General features: G+C 34.3%; 2 protein-coding genes across 5 annotated transcripts; one reads left to right on the plus strand and one right to left on the minus strand.

Annotated features, from left to right (window-relative positions):
• Positions 1-13192: 13192 nt before the first annotated feature.
• On the plus strand, positions 13193-18757 carry LOC112748554 (filament-like plant protein 7). 3 transcript variants are annotated; one of them, XM_025796783.3, is made up of 7 exons: positions 13193-13786; positions 13866-13943; positions 14407-14554; positions 14726-14870; positions 14954-17417; positions 17525-17582; positions 18092-18757. In XM_025796783.3, the coding sequence occupies exons 3-7, from the start codon at positions 14438-14440 to the stop codon at positions 18266-18268; spliced, it is 2961 nt and encodes a 986-aa protein (XP_025652568.1). In that variant the 5' UTR covers positions 13193-13786; positions 13866-13943; positions 14407-14437; the 3' UTR covers positions 18269-18757. The 3 variants fall into 3 exon arrangements, with proteins under 3 accessions (XP_025652568.1, XP_025652569.1, XP_072074640.1); XM_025796784.3 differs by having other exon boundaries at positions 13321-13786; positions 14407-14527; XM_072218539.1 differs by lacking the exons at positions 13193-13786; positions 13866-13943 and adding an exon at positions 14266-14304.
• A 271-nt stretch (positions 18758-19028) lies between these two features.
• LOC112748555 (protein IN CHLOROPLAST ATPASE BIOGENESIS, chloroplastic) lies at positions 19029-21307 on the minus strand. 2 transcript variants are annotated; one of them, XM_025796785.2, is made up of 10 exons: positions 20900-21307; positions 20703-20777; positions 20574-20616; positions 20430-20487; positions 20164-20331; positions 20018-20080; positions 19838-19932; positions 19643-19724; positions 19453-19563; positions 19029-19355 (listed from the first exon to the last, which is right to left on the minus strand). In XM_025796785.2, the coding sequence occupies exons 1-10, from the start codon at positions 21123-21125 to the stop codon at positions 19215-19217; spliced, it is 1062 nt and encodes a 353-aa protein (XP_025652570.1). In that variant the 5' UTR covers positions 21126-21307; the 3' UTR covers positions 19029-19214. The 2 variants fall into 2 exon arrangements, with proteins under 2 accessions (XP_025652570.1, XP_072074641.1); XM_072218540.1 differs by having other exon boundaries at positions 20164-20327; positions 20426-20487.
• Positions 21308-23925: the final 2618 nt, after the last annotated feature.

Genomic DNA, 23925 nt, shown 5'->3' on the forward strand with positions numbered 1-23925 from the left:
ATTAAAATTTTTGGAATTAATAATTTCACGACACTCTATTTTGATTCTAGATACATGCATGCATTGGAGCTGAAATGCTTTTGGTTTGAGTAATCATATGTATTTTATATACTTATGTTTAAATATTAAATAAATTAATATAGATTTGGAGTTTAGGGTTTTTTATGCCCTTAGTTTAGGGTTTTAGATTTGGTTTACTTTCCGGAACCTTATACTACTTTTACTCCTCACTAATTAGGCTTTATATGAATTAAAAGATTGTTAATAAAAAATCCAAGTAATCAATCTTGAGAGTTTATTCAAATTCGTATTATAATTTGAGAGTTTTATAATAATTGTGGTGTTTATCATATTTACTATATTTGTGTTTATCTCTCGTTTGTCTGTTTATTGTTTTTTGGAAAAAGAAAAAGAAAGAAAAAAGAGATGAGACTTTCATCTTTAATTTCCTCTGTAAATTGAATAGATGGATAGGGTAATTTTATGGGGCACACATAGCAACATTGCGTCTAAATTAGGGTATTAATATGAATGTTGCCTATGTGAATTAATTTTAGCCGCATTTGGCGAGAACGATAATTTATCTTCCAAGGATTATTAACAAGTTCACACTTAGCAGAGGAATCTTTCTTGTTAGCAGTAGCTCTTGTTTATTATACGTAAAGAGAAAAATTTAATTAATAAAGAAAGGAAATCATAATCTTAACTAGTGTTCTAGATGATGGGTAATACATGCTAATGTGAATTAATCATAATCAAATGTTGCTAGCGTCCAAGGCTTTATTTCTACTTCAAAAGTCAATTCATCCATTTTGTTTGACGTTAAGGTTCGATTGGTCACTTGACCACGCTTCCATGATTATGATTTCACACCGTATTTCAATTCAATTGAGCTTAAAGTGGTTTACGCAAATGTCTTTCCATTAATGGAAAGGAGAAAATTGAATGTCATCAAGGAAAATGAAGATGTGTCCTAATTTGGACGTAGTTTCATAATCAATCTTTGATATATGGTTGACACTTGTGAGCCATGGAACCCACGAGTGAATACGATTGGACAGACAAAGAAAAACCTAAACTATCTATTTTGGTAACAATAATTTGTATCTTCCCTTATAGTTAGAACGAACACGAGAAATTACTCGTATAATATGATTATTTTTCTTTAAAAGTCAATTACAATACAAAATATTACATGTTGTTTGAATTGAGTGTGATATAATAATTACGTAATTAAAATGAACAGGATTCGAGTAGCTATAAATAGGGATGACAATCGGCGGATAGAGTGTGAATTTTTGTCTTATTTGATTTCGTCTCCTTCTATAATAATCTGTATAGAATCTGTTTCACTCCTATTCATGAGTAGTAAAAAATTGAATCCTAATTTATTCCTATTCATTTTGCCTCTATAATTAAGATAGATATTCATGTTATGTACAAAAAAAATTTCTATATATTCAATTTATATTTTTAGTTTTTTTTATTTATTTCATTTAATTTGTTTTAATTTTATTTTATTATATAAATATTATTGAATAGTTATTGAGGATAAATTTAAAAAAAGATAAAATAAAAAAGGGACAATTAATAAGAATTGGTGTTATTAATTTGAGAGTGATATTCTCATTTCTCATATTTGTATATGATGTTTAATTTGTTGTATAGATATTCTTAAATAATTATTAAAAGATATAAATCTATATTAAAACTTTATATATAATTAATAAAATCACCATGTATGTTACAATATACAATAGTATAGTTACAAATAAAATAACTAAAATTGGAGTATTTTAAATTGAACAAGACAAACACGTATATTATTACTCTTTTATTAGATTGCGTAATTAGAATACAATAATTGAATATGGTTGAGAGCAAATATTGAAGAAGCTATCTATATTTTATTTAACAACGTAATTTAAAAAAATTTAAAAATTTTAAAAAAATATTGAAGAAGCTATCTATATAAAGAAAATTTAACAAATTTAAAAATACAAAAAAATTAAAACAACGTAATAAGAGAATATAGTTTAAATATTGCTTCAAAAATGGCAGCACTTAATTTCATATTATAATTTAAAACAATAAAATAATAATAAACTGACAAGACAAATAAAGGAAAAAAAGTACAAAGAAAAAAAAATTTGAGAATATATATATATATATATATATATATATATATATATATATATATATATATATATATATATATATATATATATATATATATATGAGAAATTACGATATCATATTTAAATTCATAACACAATTTTATTATAATTATGTCTTTTTTATCTTCTACTCCTAATAATTATTCAAGTATATTGTTGCATAAAATAAAATACAAATTAAATAAATTAATAAAAAATAAACTTAAAAAAATTTATAAATACGGATTGAATAGAAATCTTCTGTATATTACAAAAATGTCTAACTCTAATTATACTTCATTTCCTCCTTATTAACAAATTGTTTAATTTTATCAGTATTAGTTTTTTAACATGTTTAATTGTAGTTCTATAATAATATTTTTTTGAAAGAAATAGCTCAACATTTGGAGTGGAGTATATAAGGACACAGATAAGAAATATAACGAATAAACTAACTTTTAAGTCATCTCTAACATAGTCATTAACAACATGAATTAGTTACCACACCATTTCGTAGCACATAAAAACGATTGAGTCACACAGTCTACAACACATGTTGTCTTGTTCTGAAATATTACATCATTTTTTCGTAGCCAAACGTTTCACATAACTGAAAAGAACCCCACTAAACAAAACTTGCGCAGCTCTTTTTTCATAGGTATGGATCTCCAACTCTCAAAGTGATCTTTCAAAGTGCCGGGAGCAATCCACACCTAACCAAGTTCCGCGATCCATGCACACTACACTTGCCAAGAGTACTCACAAGTAACAAATAGGTGCCGAACATTTTCAACATCTTTTTTACACAACACGCACAAATTATCATTTTATTCTAGGATTCCCAACCTACTCAGCCTATCCTTTGTATTGACCTGGCCAACCAATGCAAACCAAGTGAACAACTCAAGTCGAGGCGGAATTAAGCGTCTCCAAATTTCTTTTGTGAATTTGTAGCTCAAAATCTCTTCATCCAAAGTCGCTTCCTACAAAACCTGCACAAATGAGTTAGTAGTATAAACGTCTTCCTTGTCAAATTTTCACACTACTCTATCTTACACTTCTGCTATCAGTCTAACAGATTGCAAGGCATGAAGCATCTGATCCAAGGTTTTTGTCTCCCATTGGCGGAGTTTTCACCTCCACTGGAAATGTCAAACCCACTCTATCCCATCCCAAAACCCACAATCCCCAATTACTTATCCTTTTTTATTTGAAATCAAGAAGAGTCTTGGAAAAGAGTCTTTCAACTTTTCCACTTGGAGCCATGTATCCTCCCAAAATCTGATGGTCCTACCATCCCCTACCTCCATAGCAAGGCCATCAATCATCTTCTGCCTGACTTGTTGCTCCTTTATTTGTAGTTGACATATGTCTCTCCATGTGCCACCTCTCTCTGGTAAAGTCTGAGTAAACAACAATTGATTTGGGTTCAAGCTATTACAACAACACACAATCTTCTTCCAAAGCGGACAGTCTTCCTTTCAGAATTGCCACCACCATTTAAACAGTAAATCATTATTACGACCACTATATCACCCACCCCCAGCCCTCCTAACTTCTTTGGTGCCTGGATCATCTCCCACTTCACAAGAGCCATACTAGGTCGTCCATCATCCTTTTCCGAGAAGAACCTCCTCTGCAAAGAGATGATTTTTTGTGCAACCGCATTTGGCATCTTATATAATCTGAGGTAATAAATTGGTAGGTTGTTGATTACAGACTTAATGAGTACCAGCTTTCCAGCTTTACTTAGGACATTCTCTTCCACCTTATCTGTCACCGGCTTCCAAATTTTTACTAACCGCGGATTTGCTCCTATTATGATACCAAGATACCTTACCGGTAGGGCTGCTTCCTGGCAACCAAGCAGCTGACACATCCGACTAGCCCACTCCTGACTGCAATTCACTGGTATCAATCTAGACTTCTCAAAGTAAATGCTCAATCCCGACATAATCTCGAAGCACCTCAAAAGTATCTTATAATTTCTCACTGTCTCCTCCTCGGGTGGATAGAATAATATTGTGTCATTAGCAAATTGTAAGTGTGATAACTCAATATCATCCTTATCGACTAAAAGTGAGGATATTCGACCGTTCCTTACCGCCTCCCCGATCATTTTGTTGAGCACATCCACCACCAGAATAAACAAAAACAGCGATAATAGGTTGCCTTGACGAAGTCCCCTCTCCATTTTGAAAGCTTTCGATGGTGACCCATTGACCAGAATGGAGATAGATGTCGACCTAATACACTCCTTGACCCATGCCCTCCATGTACTACCGAATCACATCTTCTCTAACACAGTATTGACGGAGCACCATTTAACTCTGTTATAGACTTTGTGGAAATCTAGTTTGATGATTGCTGATGCCTTTCTTTTCAGTTTTAACCATTACACTGTTTCACATGCAATTAAAGCTCCATCATGTATCTTCCTCCTCTTCACAAAGGCACTCTGGGATTCTCCAACTAAACCTGGTATTACACTCCTCATTCTTCGTGTCAGCATTTTAGAAATAACTTCATAAATACATCTAACCATGCTGATAGGTCTGAGATCTTTTATCTCTTTTGCCCCAACGAATTTTGGAGCCAATGCTACCAATGTGACATTGGAGTATGCTAGTAGTCTTGCAGTCTCAAAAAAGCTCATCACAGCTGTAGTGAATTCCGTTCCAATCTCGCTCCAACACTTTTTTATAAAATTCATGTTGTATCCATCACTCCCTAGAGCCTTAAAAGATTCGTAGTCCCAAACTGTCTCTTTCACTTCCTCTACTGACGCCATCACCTTTAGGGTTTCAGCTTCCTCCCTCTTTAATCAGTTGACTAATCCATCCCTAAAGCTCCAATTTGGGGAGTCTTCCTGGTGGTACAGACGTTTATAAAAGTCTTGAATTGCCACCTTGATTATTGCTTGATTCCTCACTAATCTCCCATTAATCACCAATGACTCTATCCCGTTATTCCTTCTTCTTGCCGAAGTAATATTGTGAAAATACCTTGTATTCCTATCCATCTCATTAGCATGCCAAGCCCTAGACATTTGTTTCCAGTGAACATCCTGTCGGACATACCACTTCTCACAGCACTTCACTAACGCCCTTCTCCTTGCCTCCATTGTACCATCATATAATCCACTACTAACCATATCATCCACCTTCTTTATTTCTTCCTCAAAATTCCTTATCTTCTTAGCTATATCTCGAAAATGCTACTTATGCCAAGTCCGTAATGGTACTGACAGCGCTTTCATCTTGTCCAGGAATTGCACGTCACCTAATTCCCTCCACTCTTCCTTCACCATTCTTAAAAATCCTTCATGCGTGAACCACGAGTCTAGACTTCGGAACGGTCTTGGGCCATCAAAATTTATGTTGTCTTCCATTATCAATGGGCAGTTATCCGATAAGCCTCTTGGACCTCCCTTTAGTCATGTCGTCGGATATACCTCGAGCCACCCAAGGGTAACTAGGCTCCTATCAATACGACTGCACGAATGCCTCCTAAACCATGTATACTTGCGATCATTTAACGCCAGATCAACCAGCTCCATATCATTTATCCATGCTCTAAAATCTTCAGCAGACGCTGATAAGCTAGTCGCTCCTTTTCTTTCTTCCAAATGCATAATTTCATTAAAATCTCCCAAATAACATAACGACACCTGACACAACCCTACAACATAGCCCAACTATTCCCATATTGAGATCTTTTCAGCTCTCACATGTGATCCATACACCAAACAAATAGTACAATGAAAATCATCTTTTATCACAACCCCTTCTACACACATTCATCTATCTCCTTTATAGCAATTAGTCAATTTAAAGACTGATTCATCCCATATTAACAATAACCCTCTGGAAGACCCAACTGAACTTACAAACTCTCAACCAGCTCTATCACTACCCCAAATACACATTACATCAAATTTAGTCACCAACTTCTTTTTTTGTTTCTATCAATCTCAACATTTCCAATCTAAACTTATTTTTAAAATTCTTTAGCATACTAAATTTTTTAGCACCTCCCAAACCCCTAATATTCCAAGAACTTAAAATCATTTAACATTATTAGTACACACCTGCTTGCAAATTTTTGGCCGGCTTCTTTGTATTTTTTCTTTTTGCTTTGCCTGTCGTCGCATCAAAGCCATTGCCTCGTTTTGCTCCTGTAAAATTTCCATAATATCCTCCACATCACTGCACTGAACACCGGACTCTACAGCTAATTTTCAAGCCTCTTTATTCTCAGTCATTTCCTCTTTCCAACTCAGACTTTGTTCCTCCCTATCAAAACCACTTCCACCATCCAACCCAACCTCAGCCTCTGATCCTACTTCTGTACAGCTCTCGTATTCTTTCGCTTCTCCCTTGCCATTATCCTGTGCCCCGCCATTTATCAAGCTTTTCCCTTCCTGCAGTCTCAATCATATCCCATCTTGGAGTTGCCAATCTTTGTTCTGTGCATTGTGGTTCCTGTATACGTTATCACCCTCACCATGCCCAGTAGCTACTGCACTTGCCCCCGGGTCCTTCGCCATAACTTGCAACCTTCCTGTCTCTTCAGACCTACGGTCAACCACGTGAGCTTTTCTAGGTTCCGCATCGGGTACCATATCACGTCTCCACTGGCAAAGTTCTTTCTCCCCATCAGTGGCTCCCCCTACGGCGTTCTTCCTTCCATCGAATCCCCAGCCTTCGCATCCCGTGTAGCCGCCTCTGTTAAGCGAACTTGTCCTCATTGAGCCTCCAAGTTGTGCAGCGTCCCAACCTTGCGCCACTTACACGTTCAAGCTCCTCGTGCATAGCATCTGCGATCGGAGGCTACCTTCCCTGTCGAGATAGTTCTGCCGCTTCTGCCACGTGATGCTGACCGCTCCCTTCCACACTATTCCCCATCGCATCCCCTGCTCTTTTGGTTCGTGGAAGCTCTGCATTAGTATCGTCGCAGCCCCAACCTGTAGCCTTTGCCGGGTTACCATGGAGTATGGGTCATGCCCAACCCGGTTGGAGAGGCAATTGGAGCCTCTATTCCAAAGGCCCATATCCTTCTCCCAAAACTAAAGCCCCTTACCACCCTTATTGGACTTAGTTTCTTCCAGCCCATTATCCTCTCTTGTAAAATCATTTGGTTTGTTGCCATAATGCTCCCCATAGACGTCAGTTACCGTTTTATCTGAATCTACCTCCTGATTAATTTTCATTAATCCCTGAGAATCCTCATTTTCCTTAAATGCCGCACAATCATCCTTTCCATAATGCAGATTTAAATTCTTATGATTCCATTAATTCAAATCTAAAAATGAATTTACTAATCTGTCTTTCTCATGTTCATCATTCCTGCAAACTTTCAGCATGAGCACTGCCGCCTGGTCCCGTTCAGCCACCAGCCATCCGTCACCATAATTCAACATTTCACCATTTCCTTCATGTTGCATCTCTTCAGCATTTATTGTTTGTCTGTCCCCTAGCTCCTTATTTCTCTCCCGAAAGCATTTTTCTCGATACACCTCTCCACCCACTTCTCTTACGAGGACGTCAAATCCACTTGCACCTATTGTAATGTGAATTCACAAGTTAAACATATAAAAAATGCACGTATCAATCAGAATTCGATCCACACTAAATGAATTACACGACTTCGTTAATTTATCGAGCTTAACCACCTTGCCCCCATTGCTCCCCTATCCTGTGAAAAGTGTCTGTTGACCACGCATGTAATGGAACTCCATAACATTCCAACCAAACTCTTCTAGACTCGCTTCTCTCTGTCTCATCCCATCTCCATACCATATAAAATAACCTTAATAAATCATTCATACGAAAGGTGTAGGCTTCTTTAACACTCAACATAGTGTCAAAAGTTATCATTTCTTTATAAGCTCCCAACTCCCTTACTTGTGTTACCCCTGACCATTCGTTATGAATATTTTCCTGCAGGACGTTGAAGTCGATCGCCATCTTCGTACCTCCGACAATACTTCTTTACAACCAGACGACGTTCTCATTCGCTATGGGTACTTCTATTTTCTTTGTCCATCCATTATTATTTGGATCCTTGATTGGTGCACCACTCGACTGCCTCACCTCTCTCTCTTCAGTTGCTCTTGCACTCCTATTCAATGGATCGCTTCTTCCTGTATCATGTCTTGTGGTCTCCGTCACTTCTTTGTCGTTCCTATTCTGCATCATAGCTCCCCTTCTGTATTTTGCTTCTCTAACAAATAGTCTTTTGCCTCTCAGCACCCACCTGTTCATATCTGCAACAACCTTCAATACTTCTCCTTTTGTAGTATACCATATGAATGTAAACAGATAGATCTGTTTATTTTTATTCTTCCACGACAAATATATGTCTATGATTCTACCTGTCCATTTGAACAAATTAAAGAGTTCTCGTTTTGATATATCTTCTGGCAGATTGTCAACAAAAACAAAAAAAGAATCAAGCTCCAATTGTTGATACTCTTCTTTATTCCAAATCCCAGAATCTTTATCATATTTACTCTGTAGAGTTCTTTCCCACCCGATGTTTTTCCACCTCACACGCTCTCGTTTCCTCTCTTGCACTCTCATCCTCTCTCTCTATAATAATATTAATATGTAAAATAATTGTTTTCAAATTTACATAAAAATAAAAATATTTTCAAACACTCTACATTACAAATAGAAATGTTGAGCTATTTTATCACCTAATTTTATACACTTTAAATGAGTCAAAATTAGGCCACTAGTTAAGCCACAAATATTTGAAGCCAAGAGCCATCCTATTCCTATGTGAATTATTCTCAGTTGCCCAATTGTATAATTTCTACTTCAAGGAAGAATATGGTAATCTGAAAACTCACTAGAAAACAAAAGTATTGCCGGAAACTTGATAGTTCACAAGAACATGAAATTCTGCAACAGGAATACGTGATAATTTTCGTATGCTAGCTATATCATGGTTGAACTTTAGGTATACCAAAACATTTTATGATAAATTTTCTTTATATGTTTAACCATTATTATAAATGAAAAGTGAAAAGTGATTTTATACATACATGCACAATTCCCTTTTTTCTTTGATTTGTCTCTCTTTGAACATTGTATTTCATTTTAGTGAAATGTAATTATCTGAACTGTAGGGGAAAAAAACATAGAAATTAAACATGCATGTATTGTGACGTTATTATTATTGGAAGAGAAGAAACGTATGATTGGGTTATTTCATCTGGGAGAAATTCGAAGCAGAGAGGATTACGAGTTTCTAATAAGGGAAATGGAAGACTTTTGGTCAGTCGTTTTTATAACCAATTGTTGTGGCCAAAATAAAGAGGTAGGTGGGTGGTCATGAACTAACAATAATCTTTTGTGAACACCCAAAATGAATAAAAGTGGAGGAGGGTGGGGAACCTACTTTTTTCTCCAAAAGATGCAAAAGTAAAGTTTTTGGGATCGTTTGGAGATTATTCACTTGGTGATTTCTTGTTTTGGCCGAATTTATTTGTGTATTGAATGTGATGGACATGGACTTTGGAGGGTGCACTATTTTTCTTTCTGTTAATAGGAACAACGTTTGGTGCTCAATACAAACTTTTCACCAACTTGTGTGAAATTATCATTTCCAACTGTCAAGTTGTCACTACCTTATTCTTTTTGCAAAGCTAAGCATAATGCTTATTATATATTTAAGGTCAAATTTAATTTTGTTTAATTTCCCTTTAGGGCTTTGAAAATCTTGATGAGCACAATAAGTATCATTGATCTCATGTAGGGGTGTTTGCGGTGCGGTTTGGATCGGTTTTAAGTCAAAAATTCATCCGATTCGAACACTAATTTTACTTGTGGTGTAGTTTGGATTGGATTATTTTTTTAAAAAAATCTAATCCGATCCGATCCAATTTCAAGCGGTTTGGATTGGATTGTATTTACGATTTGGTAAATTAAAAAAATTAAATACATATAACAAGTATCAACATCAAATTTTAAATAATTAACAATGACATAACAAGTTTCAACAATATCTTAAAAAGCCAACGATAACATAAAAATAGAAATAAAATTATAGGTTAGTTAAAATAAATAAATAAATAAATAATATTTTGAACATAAAATATTTATTAAATAATAATAATATATGAATAATATAAAAATGTATAACAAATTGAACATGTTATAAGTATAGTTGTAAATATAATAATAAAAAAATAATAATATTATAGCACATTGTGCGATTTGGATTGGATTGGATCAGTTATGAAAAGTAGATCCGAAATTCGATACGATCCAACGGTTTACAAAAAATAAAATCCAATCAAATCCAAATTAGTACGGTTTTAATCAATTTTCGGTTTAAATTGGATTGGATGAGCAGTTTAATTTAAATCGGTTTAAATTTGAATACTCCTAATCTCATGCACACAGCTTGTGTTACACTCAATCACTCGTATTTCAAATAATCTTAAAACATGCACACCAAAATCAGCCACCAATATAAAATAATATTAAAATGCAATTAAATATATATCTGACTAAATCCATTCTACTATTAAATTTAAATTTTAAAATGTAATCAATGGTAAACTGTAATATACTTGTATCGTAAAATAAGTTTATAGAAAAAGATTGGTAATCATTCATTATTTTATTAGTTGTTGGTTAAAGAAAAATGAGTTATCTAATAAATCCGTAATTCACATTTTTTTATAGTTTTGGTCAACTATAACCCTTTGTATTTTTTTTTCTTTTGTCTTTTTAACAGTTTTTTTTTAGTTTTACTCTTTTGAACAGTGTTTGGTTGGGAGACAAAAAGGCCTACATAATTGATAACAAAAATATTCTTTATTTTAACACGATAACCAAAAAGGGTATGGATTCAATTTTTCCACAGCTGTAAAGATTAAGATTGAAATTTGGGTTAACTATATTGGACAACTCGTAGGCCTAAAAGATTTAGCTGAGCCCATATTTTTTATTACCAAAACCTATTTGGGCTCTATAAAATACATATACAATACCGACCAAAAATATAAGTCAGATACAATATACGTTTTTTTAAAACAATACCAAAAATGGTTTTTTTAAACAATATTCATTTTTTTTAAATGTGTTTTTGGAATTTTTTTGTGTACCCAGTCCAGACAAAAAAAAACAGTACCAAAAAAGAAACATTCAAAAAAAAAAAACGAATGAACACAGAGCATCAAGCTCATTCTTTCATGTAGTTTCTCAATTTTATTTTTTAATTGTCACAGCTAAATGTGATCTCCCATTGTCAAAACTGAAAATCTGAAGGGGTAAATCCGTAAATGTCAACACGGTGTAATAATGAGGCAGAGGAAAGGGCAAAAATTTGTGGGATTTAGGGATTTTATGACATATCTAACAATGGTTAATTGGGAAAAAATTTGTGGGCCTCTAGAATCTAATTTCCCTGACACTGAAATAAAGAGCTATCCTGAGAGAGACATGCAACAACTTAACCATTTCATTTAATGTTCCAACCACGCTATGCATAAAAATTTAGTTGTTATTTGCTACTACTTGGTACACTTTGAGATACTAATGCTCCAACCACCAAAAATATGCACCTTTTTTAGTTTTTATATTCTCTAATTTTCAATTGATAATGTTAGGGGACAACATTAAAATTCTTTTATATAATATTCTCCATCACATATTCATTATATCTAAAATCATATGATTATTCTAACAATCAATAATAAATATTAAATAAAATAATTTTCAATTATTTAAACTGACGGTTTATTATCTTCTAAACATTATTATTATTATTATTATCGATGTGGTAACATGTCACCGATTTAATTCGCCCAGACAGAAAAGAACCCAAATACCACACTAGCCATTGACTCATTATCAATGTGAACACACACGTGTCAGAATATATGCATTAAATTACGATTTCTGCATTAACTCTCACGTTTATGTTTTTGAAATAAATCAATCAAATGTAAAAACTTAAGTAAACATATTCAATGATGTAATTATTGATATACCGTTATTATGAGGGATAATATTATCATAAGAAAGAGACTCTAATTATAATTAGAATTATGCTCTCCTTTTAATGTTAAATGTTTTTCATTTGTAATTAAGAAACTCTGCTATAAAAGAGTAACATAGTATTGCATGATTTGCATCATAAGCTAATTAGAATGGAGACAAACATGGCATATTGGCAAGGTACCTTTTTTCTGCTTTGCGTTTGGTTCCTAAATGCCGAATATAAGGAGCAGATTAGGGTTTAGGGACCACAAGTCATCATCTTTTATCAATCAACGATGACTTATCACCCGGGCAAAGAAAGGGTTAAAAAGAGAAAAACAGAGGATGCTGATGGTAATTAAAAGTTAAAACCCAAAGCTAAAAGGGCTTATATATTGGAAATTTGGAACTAGTAAATCCTAGTTTACTCTTCCCATTTTTCATGAAGTAATTCCCATTGTTGCATCACGATTACTCTTTTCATTTTTTGAAGTACATAATCTGATTAAAGAAATACCAAAAAGTACAGAAAAGGAAAAAATTAAGTAGATAAACAAAAAAGACTATATATATATATAAAATACTTATCATATATTTTTATATGAATATATGTGTTATTTTATATATCTTTAATATGTATTTTATATTTCGAGATATATTTTATACGAATAATTAATTTTTTTGATTGTCTATTATATCTTTTAATTCGACAGATCAAGAATTAGTCTGCTGTGAATTTGAATGATTTAAGAATCTAACAACGGTTGAGCAATGAATTACTGTATATAAAAGCGAGATTCTAACTATTCGACCAATTCAAATTAAGTACGATCGATTAATTTGGTGACCACTTTTAGTGTATATATAGTATAAACATTCTAATATTCACTATTATTCTAACAAACGTGAATCACAAAAAAAAATATTTTGGTAGATAATTTAAAAATATTTTTATAAAACTTGCTTTAAGATATATCATGATCTTGGTTGGCTCTTGGCTGATATCTAACTTGTCTAACTTATTTTAAGCTATTCACTACACAAGTAACAACTAACAAGTGAATAAAATTGTTGTTAGGCGCGTGAAGGAAATGAAGAAGGGAAGTATGTGCCCCTACCCTACTCTCTCTCTCTTTCTCGTCCTTCCTTTAGTGGTCAAAACACTCAGATTTTTAACCCACCAAACCGACACTTTCTCCTCTTTCTTTCTTTCTTCTCGATTCTCACAAAATAGTGGTATAGCATATGCAAATTATTGTATAAGGCAGGGGGAGATCATTACATTCATGATATAGTACACATCATACATATACTATACTATTTTATACTACTATTAACTCTCTTACTAATAATATCAATTTTTCAATTTCTTAAAGATCATATTATTTTATTTGTTTTGTAAAACGAAATAAGCGAGCAAATATCTATTATTCTGTCTTTTTCTATTGGACTCAGTACACTTAACTTTCACTTTCCCGTTTTATTTATTTATTTCTGGCGAACCAAACACACACACACACACACACATGTTGTTTCTCTTTAAAAAGGAGGTGAGGTGGTTGTGAGTTGTGGTGCTGCTGAGAGTACTCAGAGGCTGAGTCATTTTCCTGCAATTCTGTGCCCTTAGCTTCGGTAACTGATTCAAACACTCACAATTCACACATTATTAATCATATGTCTCTGTTTCACTAACCTTGTCTTTCCTTCTCAGCTCAACTACAGCATTTCACTGTTCCTTTTTGTTGTCTTTGATGGACGATCAATGCACAACCACCTTCATTCTTAATAGGTCAGAAACTCAGAAACCAAACCATACAATGCATGTCAATGATTTCTCTGTTGAAGTTCTTTTGTTTTTCAGGTCGATGTTGTGTTAATTACAATTCTTTATGAAATGTGATGTCATGTGCCGACAATGTACATGCCTATGTAAATAAAAGAGTTTAAATAATTTATTTTTATTTGCACGGGCACATATTTTCCCTTGGCTACAGCTATCGTACTATGACAGAACAATCGATCACGTGTGCTTAAAATTCTTCATATATGATCTAGCTACTTGTTGAGGACCATATTATTCAATGAAATTTGATAAATTAATGATGTAGTGCTTCTCAATGGTGCTCATCCAACTATTAGTATTGAAAGAAGTGAAGTCATTATTCTTGTTAGCTTGGTTTATTCCTATGATGAATTCATTATTCTATATTTGTACTGCAATTCCTATTTCTCTTACTGAAAGATCCATGCAGATTTTTCATCATTTGAAGCATTCTAAGCAGTATGGATCACAAGTCTTGGCTTTGGAGGAAAAAGTCCTCGGAAAAGGCAGCAACTGACAAAGCAAATAACACTTCAAAAGAAAACGAGGAGGTAATTTGTTTGGTTGAGAATAAAAAGGTAATTTGATTATGTCTAAAATCAGTGGTTTTATTCTGATAACAAATATCTTTTTTGATTTTCATACATAACAGTGTTATTCGTTAGGGATCATAAGTTTGTTAAGTGTAATATGTGCTTTGTCATTTGATAAAAAGGATTTTTGTTTCATGCTCTGCCTTTCTGTTGTAGGTACAGGCACTTCTAGCAGAAAAAGAAGAATTGGAAAAAGATTTGAAAAGATTGAATGATAAGCTTGCTTCTACAATTTCCGACAATAAGTTGAGAGATGAGCAGGTGAAGAAACAAACAAAAATTGCACAAGAAGCAGTGACAGGTAAAATTTGCACAGTTTCTGTATACTGGTTTATCATTTGCCTTCCTGTTAATAATTCAGGATCTCATAAAATGTTGGTGTAGGATGGGAGAAGGCAGAAGCCGAAATGGTGTCTATGAAGCAATATCTTGAAGAATCAATGCAGCAGCAAATAGTTTATGAAGAAAGAGTGAGCCATCTGGATGGTGCTCTCAAGGAATGTATGCAACAGTTGCGTTTTGTTAGAGAAGAACAAGAGCAACGAATTCAAGATGCTGTCATGAAGGTTTCAAAAGAATTTGAACAAGCACGCTTGGTTTTGGAGGAGCAGCTATCAGAGACCACTGAAGAGCTTGCTAGATCAGCCCTTGAAAATGCTCATCTTAATAAATCTATTCTTGCAAAAGAAAATTTGATTGAAGATCTGAAAAGACAATTGACTCAGGCAGAGGCAGATCATAATGGACTGATGATTAAGTTGGAGTTTGCCGAGAAAGACAACACATCTCTAAAGTATGAGGTTCGAGTGCTTGGCAAGGAACTTGAGATCCGAAATGAGGAGATTGAATTTAATCGCAGAACAGCTGATGCTTCTCATAAGCAGCACCTAGAGAGTGCCAGAAAAATTGCCAAGTTAGAATCAGAATGTCAGAGATTGCGTCTTTTGGTTCGAAAAAGGTTACCAGGTCCGGCAGCCTTGGCGAAAATGAAGAATGAAGTTGAAATGTTGGGATGGGAATCACTTGATGTGAAGAAGAAAATGGTAAACTCATCCAATGTAATTGAATCTTCAGTGGACAATCCCCTTGAGGGTACCAATAGAAGAATCACTACCTTAACTGAGCAACTACGTGCTGTGCAAGAAGAAAACAAGACTTTGAAAGAGTCCCTTAATAGGAAAGCCAGTGAACTCCAATTCTCAAGATCAATGCTTGCCCGCACCGCCTCAAAACTATTGCAACTTGAGTCACAGATCGAAGAATTCTCCAAAGGTCAAGTAGCATTGGAGCAGCCTAGAAGTATTCTTGCATCACACGAGTTCTCTTTGGCATCAATGTCTGACGTTAGCAGTGATGATAAGGTTAGCTGTGCTGAGTCTTGGCCTTCTGCATTGGTCTCAGAGTTGGAGATCCTCAGAAGTGCAAAACAGAAGGAACTATTGTCATGCAGAAGTGTTGGAAGCTCAGACATAAACCTTATGGATGACTTCATTGAAATGGAAAAATTAGCAGTTATCTCTGTTGAAAAAGCCTCTGAACCTTCTCATGCTTCTTTAGAAGCAGATAGTGGAATAAAGGATCTCTCAGAGACTGGACCAGATGAAAATATCTCTGAAGTAGTTGGTAAGGAGATCATTCCGGTGTCTGATCATACGGCTGACTTTGCAACATCAAACCATGAAACCTGTTCCGGTGACATTTTCGAGGGCAACATTCCTGGTTGGCTTCATCATGTTGTAAAAATGATCTTGGAGCGAAACTTCGTCACTCATAAGACCCTTGATGATATAACTGAGGACATCAAAGTTGCTTTGGGGTGTCTAAACAATTCAGACCAATGTGAGTTTCATTCAAGCAAAACCCGTGGTCATTTTGAAACAACAGATAAACCTCAAAGTAATTCTCTTGTACCCCAATCTGGTGAAGTAGATGTTGCTGAGATCTCATCAATAAAGAGTAGAAAACAAGAAACTGGGACTGATCTGAGTAAATCCATTAGCAAGATAGTTGAACTTATTGAAGGGATCAGCATGCCTGCTGAGGCTTATGATGATTCAAATCCCCTTTGTAGAAGAGATGGAAGTTCAGACAATAATCTAGAAACGACGACAGACTACATGGTCCGTGTTCTCCAGTGGAAAACATCTGAACTTAATAATGTCTTGCAGCGATTTCTCCATCTGTGTTATGAACTACTGAATGGCAAGGCTGATATTGAAAAATTTGTTGCAGAACTGACCACAACTTTGGATTGGATTATGAATCATTGCTTTTCTCTTCAGGATGTTTCTAGTATTAGGGATGCTGTTAAGAAACAATTTGACTGGGATGAGACACGAAGTGAAAATGAAGCTGAAATTAGGATGACAAGTCATTTTCCAGAAGTAGATAAGTTGCATCTTCCCAAACAACAGTTGTCATGTGTGCCACTGCTAACTAATTCCGATGGCCATGATTATCAGACCAAAGCGATGAAAAATGATCATAAGGAAGAGTTTAAAAGTGTTAATGAGGTCAATTGTGAAGCCGAAAAGGAAGTCTTGGAAAGTAGCCTTCAAACTGCTGCTAGGAGAACAGAACCCATAATGAATCAACTTCAGGAATCAGAGAAAACTATTGCCAGTTTGAGATTGGAGCTACAAAACCTGAAAGAATCCAATAAAGCACTTGAAGGTCAAATTCAAAATGAAACATCGATAAGTGCGGATGTTGATTTTCAGTTTACAGAAGCTGAATTAAAAGAGGCTCATCACAAGGTTTTGGCATTAGAAGTGGAACTAGAGAACAAGAACCATCATTGTGAAGAATTAGAGGCCAGATGTATTGAACTTCAGCTCCAGCTTGAAAGGTATCAATAATTTTTAAATACTGTTTACTTTCCAATATAATTTTTGAACATTTGGCTTTAAGTTGGTATTTGAAGATTTTCACACTTACTGAAATTCATCTTCACAGCATGACAAAGGAGTGCTCAAAAGATGACATTCTTCAGAAAGATAAACCACTACAAAGTGTAAGCTCTTTTCAATTTATTCTCTTTACTTGTGTCGTAATCAGAATACGTTTTCTCACATGAAAAATTCTGGAAAAATTTTATCAAGTTAAAGTATTATTTTTGGAGACACAAACTTAAATCTAAATAGTATTTAGTTGTACATGAGGTTGACTTGTTCTCTATGGTAAAAAGGAGGGAGATCCAAGACTAGAGCATGATGAGCAAGTTACTTCATCCATCACCATTGTGTTTTTACTTGTTTCTAAGCTTCACACTGTGCAGCAACATATACACTATCGATTAAAAATAAATGAAAAGAAGGTTCGATTATGAGTTTCATGTTTATATGTTAATGATTACGAAAAACAGACAAAACAGAAGAAAGGCAATTCTGTTTCATGAATAAAGCCTTCCAGTGTAAAATTTAACTCCATCATTATAGTAACTAAATTATGGCATTGCTTTTACCTGTGGATCTATGTTGAAATATGTATTATGTTGTTGAAAGGTGTTGATATTTCCTGCAGGACTGGGAGATAACAGCTGCAACAGAAAAGTTAGCAGAGTGTCAAGAAACCATCCTTAACCTTGGGAAGCAGTTGAAGGCATTAGCTTCACCAAATGATGCATCCTTTTTTGACAATGTCACCGCCGTCGAGCATAACACAACCACAAGCATAATTACTGTCCCCCAAAAGGCATAAAAGTGAAAAGTCGATCTTCTCTACTCGATCAGATGCTGGCTGACAATGACACCAAACTAAAGGTTGACATAGCAAGTGACAGAGGCTCTTGTCCCTCTAGCATGACAGATTTTGTACAGCCCCTAGAAAAGATTTTGGTTCTGAATGGACTTAAAGGTCAGGATGAGAGCTCCAGTGTTAACTCTTTGGCCATTGTTCGTGCTAAGAAATCAGGAGGTCGAAGCTTATGGAAGAAGCTATTAGGGAGGAAGAAGAAAGCCAAAAAGAAGACACATTTTCTGTTTAACACATAAAATGCAATTCTAATGTTTTTTCAGTACTCCTGTAGGAGAGGAAGCAATTATATATCTTTGTTGTATTATTAATAAAGGAAGGAGTTATGTGCTGTCTTTCTGTTTATTTCTTGGCTCTTGGAACGCCTGAAAACTGATAACATTAAATTCATGTTATGGAATACATGCACCACTAGTCAACTAGTGTTATGCTATACATACTTACCGATTGTGCAGCACTAAGAAACATTTAAAAGAGGGTTCCAGGTTTCGTTAGCTTATATCAATGTTGATATGTTTTACTAAGAATATCTAATTGAGGCCATCTTTTCACGGCATTTTGAACATACTACTGCAATGTTATAAACGCTTTACCAATATATAATAGTTTCTAAACATATTTTTGTCTATTTAATCCTGTTGTATTCAATAACTTGTCAATGCAAGAGTATGGTGATTCTTAGATGTAGATCATATAGAAAATTACAGGCATGCAAGTAGGTCAGGTTAACTTTATTCCAATGAAATGAAAACTCAACAAAAAATGTCAAAGCATGTAGAATATCTTGTAAATTTTCCTGTACTATACAATCAAAATCTTCAAAAGGAAGTGTTGGAATTGCTTAAATGGCAAGCAACTGCAGCCAACGCGTGGGAGCAAATCTGTAGGAATATTAATCTCTGTAGAGTATAAACTTCGCGACATCATTGAGTCCCGCTTCGTCGTAACATTGAGCAATCCGCTCCAAATAGTCATCCCAAGTTCCATCTACAGAAGCCAAATCCAACAGGAAAGCAGCTTCATCCAGTACAACCTGCAATCGATTTGAAAATGAACACAATATTAGGATGAACATCATAATTCTGCAGCCATGATATAAAATGAATAAATAGTTGACACTAATATAGAACCTGTGCAGGTGCCTTGCCCTTCTTAATATCTCCTTGCCTTCCCTCCTCTGTGACCTTCTCTTTGACATACTCAATTTGTTCATCTTCCCATTGTGCTATATTAGCAACATCCTAAATAAAACAAACATCACAAAAGAAATAGCAGGAAAGGAAGAAATTAAGTCCCAAAATAAAGGAATATACAGTATACCCGATATTTGCAGCCCAGAGTCCACCACGGCGACTTCAGAGCTCCCCTGGCAGCATCTTTAGCTTCTGCATTACGCCCAACCCTGTGAAAAAAACATTAAAAGAAATACTCCTTAGAAGATGAAGGGTAAGAGTCAGGTTTCCATCTTGAACAACCTTCAGAAAATAATGGAAAATGTTACTACTTACTACCAACCTCAACAAAACCTCAGCATTGAACACAAATGGCCGAGCAAATCCTGGAAAATGCTCCTTCTTCGTATAAAATTCCCCCGTTACCAAAGCTGAAACCTTCCACACAAAGACGTAACTGACATGTAATCAATTTACTGATAGCTAATGCTTGAGGAACTAATCAAATGCAAGAGAACCTTACATGATCCCCTTCCTCAAAATGTCGCATCACTTTGCGCTCTAAGATATCTGGAAATAGACCAACCTGATAACAAATTATATTCCTGCAATGATGTGTCATGGCACATGGAATTTAACAAAAAAGACATTTTAGAAATTTACCAATACCTTTTTCAACAGATAGACATCTAGGCTAGCAACTTCGGACTCTGCAAAATCACCCTTTCTGTAAAGTTTCTTCCCAGCATCCGCTGAGGCATGAAACAGTTCATCATTTCTGTCCTGACTGTTCTTTGCATCTTCTTCAACCAATATTCTGTGTATAAATTGGTCTACCTATAAATACAGCACATAAAGATTAGGCATAATACCATCTCAATTAAGGCTAGATAAATCAACACAAACATAACAATGTCATTCAAAATTCCACTTACACTCTTAGCTAACAGCCACACTCCATACTTATTGACTTCCACCACCGGCATTTCCATCCTGCAGGTGTTTAAAAATTGCAATATCATTCAAACAATAATGAAATTAACCACACACACACGAAAAACACAAACACCGAGCCATACTCGGGTGGAGCCGTGGGCCATCGCAACAGCGCAGTCACAGTACCTATAAAAACAAGAAAATCACATGAACAGAACACAGAACACAGAAATTGAAGAGATAACAAAGTCCTTAATACAGTGTACGCACACCTGAACTGTTCTTTGAGAGTGGTATAGCAAGGGGGATTAATCCTTTCTTAGCACCGGGAGAGATAATAGATTCACCTATTATACATAGCAATCGGTAAGAAACTTCAGATAGAGCACAATAAGTCACTAACTAGTTCGATTTCAGTACTTGAGATTCTACAGAATGTGTTATGATTTATGAATGATTCATACATTACCTCTTGTTTTCAGGATAGATAAGAGTTGTGAGAGATGCTGAGGAGGGTGAGTTGCAGCTACGTCCTTAACAAAAGACGCGTGCTCTGCGACCACATGGGAAGTAGAAGAAGAAGAAGCAGCAACAGCGGTGGTGAACCGGAGGGAGGATGGGCGGTTACTGAAAAGGAGTGGCAGGACGCTGCCACGTGGAGGTCCTCCGTACAATACACCGCCACCAATCTTCATTTCTGTTACCTTTTTCTTTTGGTTTTGGTTCGTTGCCTCATCTTTTCTTCCCTCCCGTTTTTACCTCCCTTTCATTTTTGGGGCCAAAAAACAACTACCACACAGAACACTAAGTGGTCACCAATAACGTGGGATTGGCCCAAAAGGAAACGAAAACTCCAATTGATAGTTGAAAAACTTTCGGCTTCTGCCCATTTTATCAACATATTCGGCCCAGTAAATCTAGTTTGGGTCTTTTATAATCCATCGAATATTTTTTACATATTAGGGTTTTGTTACGTTTATAAAATAAAACATTAATTATGTCGGTGTTCCAAATTCCAATGTCAAAAAATTAACATTTGTGTCTCATTTTTATTATCACATCTCATGTTTTTTTTTTAAATTATGTAAAAACTATATATGAATAGATTTTTCGTTTTGAATTGATAATAGGTTTTATTCTTATTTTATTATTATACTTTATAAGTAACAATTTAAAGCTTTTCCCCGCTGTCTAACAATTTAAATTTATTTAGATTTGATCAGAGTGTGTATTAACAAATGATGAAATTATTCTTTTTTTCACCTTAAGTAAAACAGGTGTAAAATGTTATTTCCTTATTTCTATAAGAACAAGAGCTTACTTCTATGAAATGAGAAATTAAAAAGTTGGATATCTAAACAAATACACCAAAGATGAAAAATAATTAAATATTATTGTTTATGTATTGGCTCAGAATTTAGTTAAGTAAGAAATGAATAAAGTCTAATTTACAGATATCGTTTGATTTATCCTTATTCGATTTTATAGAGGTTGGACACGGTGACATGAGTTTAATTCAATTTATCTAAATAAGTAACTATCTCTAAAGATATCTTTTATTAGTTTAGAAGGAAGATTTCAACAATTTCCTTAACAAAAGGAAACGATTATCCACCAATAAAGGTAGAATTACTTTAAAATGTGGTTATCTATTCTACTATAAATATACTAACATCCCTCGGATATATTCATATCTCAATTTACTAAAAACCTGCCTAAAACTCATGCTAACTTAAGAATCGGAATCTCTAGCAGGTACCACCTCCTACATCATCACGAGAAACTTGGATGGTAGCATATCGATTACGAAACAAGTCGAACTTCTCACGAGAAACTCAAACGGCAGCACATCGCCTACGAAATAAGTTAGACGCTGTCTCAGAAGGAGTCTGGATCTCACGTCCAGGCTCAAATACAACTCAATTTTAGGTAACTCTCGAAATAATTATGTACACACTAAAAATTAACTTAAATCAGTCATTTAGTATTTTTAATATGTATTTTGTATTTTAATATAAATTTTATATTAATAATTAATTTTATAGTTAATTTTTAGTATACAAGTAAGATGGTCGAAGATTATTATTGTAAAATGTTATTTTGAACAACCATACACTCTTAAAATCTAAGAGTACTGCTACACGTACAAGTCTTTTTGGCATACAAGTTAACCCTAACTTAACAAAATCCACTTACATAACGCACGCGTGAAATCACGTTGTTCCTCTTTGTATCTCGCGTTCCTCCTCCTCCTCCTCCTCCTCCTCCTCCTTTGCGTTTCTCCTCCTTTTTCTTCGCGTGTTTCATCTTCATTGTCTTTTTTTTATTACTGTTGTTGTTACTATATTTTTTTCCTTCATCCTCTTTCTATTGATTTTGTAACATTATGTATTTTTTTTTTCTTTTTTATTTGATTTTTCCTTCCAAGAAGAATTATGAGAATATGAAATAAGAAAATAAAGAAGAAGAAGTAGCAGAAGATAAGGAGGAGAAAGAAGAAGAGTTTTGATATGTAGAACTTATCAGCACACATACACCGAAAATTCTTAAACAATACACTCAAATATCTTCGTGTTACACCCAAATTTGTTGCAAATACAGAAAAATATTTCCTCTAATAGTGTATTTTTTACCTCTTATTTTTTTTCCTTCTTTCTTTCTTTTTTTAGTTGAATAAATGTAAGTTTATCATCTTCCAAGTAATTCTATAGTATTATGTGTTTTTTCTTCTTCTTTGTTTGATTTTTTTGTTTTTATTCTTATTAAGAGAGTAAAACAAGAAGAAACTTGAGAAGGTAAAACAAAAAGAAAAAGATGAATAAGAAAAAAAGAAGAAGAAGAAGATGGTGATGATGATGAAAAAAAGAAGAAGAAGCAGTAGAAGATGAGGAGGAGGAAGAGAAAGAGTTTTGAATTATGCAGAACTTATCAGCACACATACACCGAAAATTCTTAAATAATACACTCAAATATCTTCGTGTTACACCCAAATATCTTTGTGTTACACCCAAATTTGCTGCAAATACAGAAAAATGTTTCCTCTAATACTGCATTTTTTCTTCTTTCTTTTAGTTGAATGAATGTAAGTTCATCCTCTTCCAAGTAATTTTGTACCATTATGTGTTTCTTCTTTTACTTTGTTTGATTTCTTTTGTTTTTATTCTTGTTAAAAAAATAAAACAAGAATAAATTTGAGAAGATAAAACAAAAAAAATGAATAAGAAAAAAAAGAAGATGATGATGATGATGATGATGAAAAAGAAGAAGAAGAAGAAGTAGAAGATGAAGAGGAGGACGTTGAAGAGTTTTGAATTATGCAGAACTTATCAGCACACATATACCGAAAATTCTTTAACAATACACTCAAATATCTTCGTGTTACACCCAAATATCTTCGTGTTACACCCAAATTTAGCGTAAATACAGAAAAATGTTTCCTCTAATGCAAAATTTTTACATTATATTCAATTCAAACCATCAACAATGAACAATAAT

The sequence above is a fragment of the Arachis hypogaea genome, chromosome 15 (genome assembly GCF_003086295.3).
Source record: "Arachis hypogaea cultivar Tifrunner chromosome 15, arahy.Tifrunner.gnm2.J5K5, whole genome shotgun sequence".
NCBI lineage: Eukaryota > Viridiplantae > Streptophyta > Magnoliopsida > Fabales > Fabaceae > Arachis > Arachis hypogaea.